Consider the following 7,361-nt stretch of genomic DNA (forward strand, 5'->3'; position numbering starts at 1 on the left):
CCACATAGTAGTCTAAGTGGTATAGTACTAAAGTATCATTTACCAAAATTGAAAAAAATTAATTTAAAACTATTATCATTGTAATTTTTAATATATTATGACTGGATTGACTTAGAGTTTGATATAATAATATATTTTGATTTTGGTAATGAAAAAAAAAAAACATAGTGGAGGTAAACAAAATGTAATGCAAATCATCTATCTTATTACACTACAACAAGTCAATATTAATATGCCATTTTTGAGGTCAGAATAATCAAGACATAGTTTATGTTCAATGTCTACAGCAAAAAGAAAGATATCCAATTCGCAAAATAAAAATAAAATTATATCTCATTTACCCATTAAATCATTATGTCATGGATAATTTTTTTTTTATAAATCTTAATGTTTTCATTAATTGGATGATAATACGGAGATACAATTTGTTGTGATACCATGATACGTGTTAGTAATACAAATGTTTATCTTATCACTTAGTATAATTTCATATTCTGAATCGTTATGACTAGGTACTAAGTTGTTATATTTTATGCTAGGCTATATGCATTTCGTCATACAACCATTTATCTGGACAGGTATTTAACAGTCTATTATAATTTAACATTAATTATTTAAATAATATAATAAAACCAAGAAATAAATGAACAAATATTTTAAGACATATATCATATAGCTTATATTAAATAATAAATAGTAATAAATCACACAAATATTCTAATTAAATTTATAAAAAGTCACACTAAAAATAAGTAAAAAAATTGCTTTGGTTTTTACGATGTCTACTTTTAAAAAAAAAGTTAATTATTATAAATATAAGTAGTCTTATATTAGTAAAACTTAATTATTAAATAAGTACTCAATTATTTTTGTTTACACAAAAGTTATGTTTTAAAAGATCATAAATTTTTTTTATAGCAACATTTACATTGTAAATGTTGAATCCTCATTAATATTGTTAGGTGTATTCATCTCATTACCGCTACTGCTAATGTTTGTTATTGTTGTATCGTCTTCTTCGTCTTGGTTATCATTATTGTCATCATATGTCTGAGTAGTATTATTACATCCACCGTTATGATGGAGGCCATAAGGACCACGTGTGTTTGTTGAATTAATGAAGCCTTGATCACCACTACCAAAATGAGATGAAGTAGCAGCTATCAGAAGTGGAGCTAACTGATCCGTAAATCGTCTGTAATTACGTTCAAGTTCACGTTGATAATCTCGTTGATCCGGACCAATTAGAGTTTTGTTTTTTGCTAAAGCATCAGCACATCTAGATAAATAAATAATGCTCATAAATCATCATAATTAAATATAATGTGCACAATGCCACAACAAAATCCCTAATCAATACTATGTAAAAAACAAAATTACTTTTTGGAAAAATCTTTAAAACACAGTCGTAATTTGTTTTGTAATCGTGGTGGTGGCGGTTGCACAGAACATTCATCTGGGACTTCAGGAATTCTATCATTGGTATTATTTTTGTCATATCGTGGTGGAGCTAAAAACACTGTAGCCATTTCCATAGGCCCTCGATTTACAGTAGTGCCTGGTTTTAATTAATAACAATTATTAAAAACATGAACCGTATCTGAATAAAGTATTTTACTAATTACCTATACACCCTTGGAGGACCATTTGTAACATTTTTGGATCGGCCGGATGTTGACGGACACTACGTGCTAATTCGTCAGTTTTCTTTTTCAAGTCTTCTAACGCCACCTCTATAGGTCCCATAACAATCGTTTGGCGACTTTGTACACGAATTCTGGTTTTCAAATAGGGAAAATGATGCGCAACGGTCAAAATAGTCTTACGTTTGTACTGTTGATTTAGTTGTCCATGTGCTCGACCATCGGGAGTAAATGGTGTGAAAAACACGAAGCGTTCTGAAAAAGTTTTAAAACATGTAGGTATACAAAAGTAATTGCACATTGTATTAAAATTAATTACTCAAGTTAAAATTTCTTTGGAAATGCGTGGAACGCATACGCCGTTCGAATGCATCAAAGTACGGTTCTACATATGTGATTTGTATATATGCTTTCCTTGGATCCAGTGAACTCACATCTACTGTGTTAGAATCTTTGATAATAGTTACACAATCTTCACCAAATCGTTCAGAATAAAAATTCTATATTTTAAAAACAAACATCTATCAACCTACATTTTATACACGCATGATTTACTCTTGAAACTTATAGTTTACCTGTAAACGTCCAAATATCTCTGAAAGTTTGGTAAGTGTGGGTTCTTTGTAGACAAATTCCTCACCATCTAACCCATCAGATCCAAAAAACTTGGCACCATAAAATCCAACACGGAAATACGTCCCAAATACCCGACGACCCTGTAACTTTTCTAATTTACCATACGCATCGTGTAATTTCCTATTTAAATAATTCATAAGATAATTAATAAATATATTTTGTCTTTTGTCTTATCATACTTCTATAAGTGGTGAATATACTTACAAATATGTATCAGATAGTTTTTTGTAGTCGTTAGTTTTTTCTATTAGAGGTATTGCTACCTTGTTGTACACTTGACTCATTACTTCAAACATACCAGCCTACAATTATAATTTGGTTATAAATTTTATGTTTTTCTGTTTAGTAAAACAAAATAATGTTTTAACCTTTTGGAATAATTCTGCTGCTCTGTCCAACAATGACACAAGTCCAATTTCGGTGAATTCGTCGCCCAAACAAACTTGATCAGCCGCTTGACTGACAACCATCACATCATCCGATACTGCACATTCTTCCAACACATTGGGCGATACACACTCTAGACATGTTGCCCCTCTACATCCAATTAAATCAAGGTTCTCTGTCGTAGTCAGATACTCAATGACTAATGCAGCACCATGAATTAAACACATAGCTGCTTCGGTAAAATTGTTTCTCTAAAATTTACAAATTATCTTTATTTATCGTATTATAGAAATACAGATTATATAATTACATGATTATAATATTTATTTATAATCATTTCTTTTTAAAATATAAATTATAAAATTTAAATATAATTATCAAACCTGATTATGTTTTCGAGCCATGTTCTCTAGCCATGCAAGCCGGAGATCCGGTGATGAAGTCTGCTGATACCCCTTAGCTACGCGGTACATCAAATCCATTAACATGTCTGGATCTTGGCTATATGCTTTCATTTGGACCGTATCCGAAAGTATTGTGTGCAAGTTTAAAACCAGATCTTTTACCTAATAGATATAAATGTATAGTTAGAACCATTAGTATTGTAGTATGGCACAAGTTATAGTTATGTATATTGTATATATTTTTATTTTAGAATCAAGTAAGTCAACATTTAAAAAACAGGTTGTCATCCATACTTTTTTTAATACGCCAATAACAAAGTTTTATTATTATTAGATTTACCTGGTCGGGGAATGTAGTGTTTTGCAATTCAACAGAATCTCGTTCAGCATACAAAAGTATTGTCTTCAACACCCGTCTCAAATACTCTTCATTGAAACACAATCCTTCTTTTCTACTTTCAGATGAAGCTGTTGACGACGTTCCAGCTCCTCCTATTAATGTGCTTAATGCCACAGTTATTTGCATCTTCACACGAGCAAAATTCTAAAAAAATATATACATAATATATAAAAACAACTGAGTTATACTTACTAAAAAATGTATGTTTTAGAATGTTACCTTGTAAAGAGTATTGTTTGTCAAATAACTACTAAAGTAGTAATGTCAACAGTTGTTTAAATAAAATTTAAGTTTTGTAATGTTATGTTTAAATCACCTAGGTACACAAATTTCAATATAATTAATATACATACATTTTCGATGTCGAAGTTTTGCCGCATCAACGAGTATAAAGAGGCAGCTGCTTGTGCTCGGACTCCTATCGAACTTGATTTTATGGCACAATGGCGTAATAACATCAATATAAGATTAGCACAACGATTAGATGATGGACTGCTAGTGGAAAAGTGGTAGTTTTCGATTTCTTTATCGTCGTCATTGACATCTAAATCTCTTTCGTCTTGACCATCTCCAAATAAAAGTTCTGGAAACTTTGCAACCATTGATCTCTGTGTACCAAACATGCATTGTAATGCAGCTGTCGTTGATGTTGAACTAGTAGAACTACCACTAGTGTATTGTTGATTATTAGAAGTAGCAGTAATAGTAGACATAGCTCGAAGAAGCAGTTTGAAAATACGATGAATCGACCAATGGACAGGATTAGAATTTTTTAAACCAGCAGGCAAAGAAGCCACCTAAAAACCATTTATTACCGTTAAACATCAATTTATAGAGGTTTTTAAATATAATTTTATGAAAATAAAAAAAAAGACCTGAATGATTTGTTCAATGGTATCAAGTATTATGAAACCAATTTCGTTTACTAAATCTAATTCTACATCAGGTTGATCTTGATTGGTGCCAAATATCTTATCAAGTTGTTGTTGACAATCGACATTACAAGAACAAGATTGCAATGATGAAGGCCTATTATATGTCAAAACATGGTCTTTTCTCCATCTCACTTTACTAGTAGTACCGGTAGTGCCATTACCAGCATCGAGTCCGGCTGAAAATAAAATGATTATTTTTTTAATTTTTTATATTTTTTTTTTTTATTTTATTATTATTTCAAATAACAATTTAAAAATCAAATTTATAATCCAAAACAATTCACATTGAAATACTTAAAAATTTAAAAATGAACAACTAACCCTTTCGACGCATCAACTCTGATCTAGCTGACCCTTGGCCTAATATAACATCCTCGAGCCTTGATTTCACATCATCAGTAGTTGACAATTGAGAAGAAGACGATAACGATGTGGTTGAAGCTGTTGTTGATATGTTATTACTACTATCATTACTATTATACGTCTCACTAGGAGCTGGTTGGGCAGAGTTAGTAGTTGATGTTAATGAAGGTTGAGAATTACAATTCACACATTTATGGTTACCCTGAAATTAGGTAAAATGTTAATTACAAAATTGATATTGTATTATAGGCTTCAATGTGTGAGAGATGCAAGAAAAATTAATCAAAACCTTTTTGTAGTTGTTTGAATTATTATAGAAACGGTTAATACACAATGTCAATATTGACAATGTATTTTGAGCTCTTTGATGAGATGACTCTGCTAACCACACTTGCATTATGTCATTGTCTAAATTTTTTAATATCCATAATATGCAAGCTAGGACTTTGGTGGATGTAACTGCATTCAATTTGGGTTTACGGCAATTATTTTTATTTGTTTGTCTATACCAAGACGCTGTGGTATTTTTTACACCCATTAATGATGACGCTGAAATGGCATTAACATTTTCATCTGTACTTTTTTCAGGAGCTGCAATTAACAGTATTATTATTATTTATGAGTAATAACTACATTTTATTTTTAATTATTACTTTTATAACCATCGACATAATGCAAATCAAAATCACTTTCGTTTTCACTATTGAGATGTTTATTTTTAACCACATCATTGCTATTTTCAAAGTCTAATTGTAATAAATTAAGAAATGATGAATCTGTGGTTACAGCTGTTAATAATGGTAGATACATAAGAGCAACTCTTGTTGACGCTTTGCGTCTAGACGACCACCTATCTTGTTGATAGCGAGTATCATGAGACGACATGAGACCCAGTAATAAATCAACCACTTTTTCTTTGACTTTTAAATCACTTAAAAAAATTAAAATGGTTCATCATTAAAAATTTGTATAGTCAAATTACAATAATATAATATATTAATTTACCTTTTAGAACATTGTAACACTGTGACAAACTCTGATAACACTAGGCCAACCAAATAATGATGACGACGAAATCCTAATGATAATTCAGAATATTCTTTTACTGTAGATTCTGTGATAGTTGTTATTGTATTACTGGCCATTGACAAAGACTGACTAGAAATTGTAGATGCCACAGAGAACGTGGGTGACAGATTATGAAAATTATTACTAATCAAATTCAATGGCACATAATGTTCATGGCTACAAATGATTTTCAAAAAGTCCAACTGTGAAAAGATATTGTAAAAAATGTGATAAAATTATTTAAGTAAACCCACAAAATTTATAATTGAGCATACAATCCCAAAAAATGTTGGTAGTTACTCGTTTAGCATGCTACCTGCCATAAAATGCTACCAACCATAAAACTGTACGTGTACAGTAGGCTACCTACAGGAATATATGACATACCTACTCTTCTATATGTTATATCTTTATTTAATTTTATCACGGACAAGTAACTATGGCTTGACTGCTTGAGTTAATAAGAGGATGTGATAACAGCATGTTGTTGTATCCATCTTTCAAGTGCGTAAATTGTAAATTATTTTAGTTTGTGTTGTGTTCTTCCACCTTGCAGTGTTAAGCAACAAATATGTTAGACAGCCAGCCAAAAGAAAATAGTGGCAGTCAATAATTTAAACACAACACAACAATTGTCAATATATTTGAAGTTTTCTGGGATAACGAAACACAGCATAACAATATTAACATATTAAAATACTTAACAATGATGATCATCAATACATTAAGTACATTAAAGTTAAATAAATTGTTATTAATCAGTATGTAAAAATGGTAAACACCTGTAAACTTTTTTAATAGGTAGTTATCTTTTTACCGTAGGGAACATACTACACCAAAGAAGTAAGTAGCCTACTACACGAGTATCAAAATTTGATATTTATTAAATACAATTACTTTTAGACTAGACAAAGCGGAGTAGTTTTCATGATGTGGCAATTGGAGAAGAAGACTTTGCTGTTTAGAAAATAATGTTTTCATATATGTATTTATCAGACCAAATACAAATCCTCTATCAGCTAAAGATAGCAAATCGTGCAAAAACCACCCTAAATTGCAATTGATTATGTTCACCTGCTAGAAATAAAATTTGTTATAAACAATTTAGTTTGGTTTTATATTATAAGCTATTCAGGCAAAATAAAAGTAATATATTATATATATCAGAAAAAATATATATATTTTTAATTTTTTATATAAATTTTCTTAGAACTCCTGGGCCCCCACACGAGTTTTCTCAGTGGGGCCCAGTATTTATATCTATACAACATTAAATTAAATAAAAAAAATGAAAAAATAAAAATGAATATATATATACAGTGTGATTCCTTTTAAAGGTAACACTAAATAATTCTGTCCAGTGACATCGGATTAATATGCGGTTTTCGGGAGGGGATGGGAATACATAAATACACATTTCTTGATGATTTTTACATTTTTAGATCTTTCTGTGTGTGCATGCGCAATACAACTTGCATTTTTTTAAATGGCAACAGGTGTTTTGAATACCAAATACGGATAGACC

At 30.4% G+C, this 7,361-nt stretch overlaps 1 protein-coding gene across 1 annotated transcript in view; it reads right to left on the reverse strand.

The window, feature by feature from the left end:
* Positions 1 to 837: 837 nt before the first annotated feature.
* LOC100168608 (dedicator of cytokinesis protein 7) overlaps positions 838 to 7,361 on the reverse strand; it is a 16,467-nt gene continuing 9,943 nt past the window's right edge. Inside the window, exons 17-32 of the mRNA XM_029485258.1 lie at positions 6,734 to 6,913; positions 5,774 to 6,039; positions 5,422 to 5,699; positions 5,058 to 5,359; positions 4,727 to 4,970; positions 4,346 to 4,581; positions 3,824 to 4,267; positions 3,411 to 3,614; positions 3,050 to 3,232; positions 2,648 to 2,917; positions 2,484 to 2,581; positions 2,219 to 2,399; positions 1,963 to 2,143; positions 1,626 to 1,898; positions 1,381 to 1,558; positions 838 to 1,279 (exon numbers count right to left, since the gene is read on the reverse strand). Coding sequence (XP_029341118.1) covers positions 925 to 1,279; positions 1,381 to 1,558; positions 1,626 to 1,898; positions 1,963 to 2,143; positions 2,219 to 2,399; positions 2,484 to 2,581; positions 2,648 to 2,917; positions 3,050 to 3,232; positions 3,411 to 3,614; positions 3,824 to 4,267; positions 4,346 to 4,581; positions 4,727 to 4,970; positions 5,058 to 5,359; positions 5,422 to 5,699; positions 5,774 to 6,039; positions 6,734 to 6,913 — 3,873 coding nt within the window. The 3' untranslated portion in view covers positions 838 to 924. The remainder of the gene's footprint in view (positions 1,280 to 1,380; positions 1,559 to 1,625; positions 1,899 to 1,962; positions 2,144 to 2,218; positions 2,400 to 2,483; positions 2,582 to 2,647; positions 2,918 to 3,049; positions 3,233 to 3,410; positions 3,615 to 3,823; positions 4,268 to 4,345; positions 4,582 to 4,726; positions 4,971 to 5,057; positions 5,360 to 5,421; positions 5,700 to 5,773; positions 6,040 to 6,733; positions 6,914 to 7,361) is intronic.

Source organism: Acyrthosiphon pisum, chromosome X, assembly GCF_005508785.2.
Source record: "Acyrthosiphon pisum isolate AL4f chromosome X, pea_aphid_22Mar2018_4r6ur, whole genome shotgun sequence".
In the NCBI taxonomy this organism is placed as follows: Eukaryota; Metazoa; Arthropoda; class Insecta; order Hemiptera; family Aphididae; genus Acyrthosiphon; species Acyrthosiphon pisum.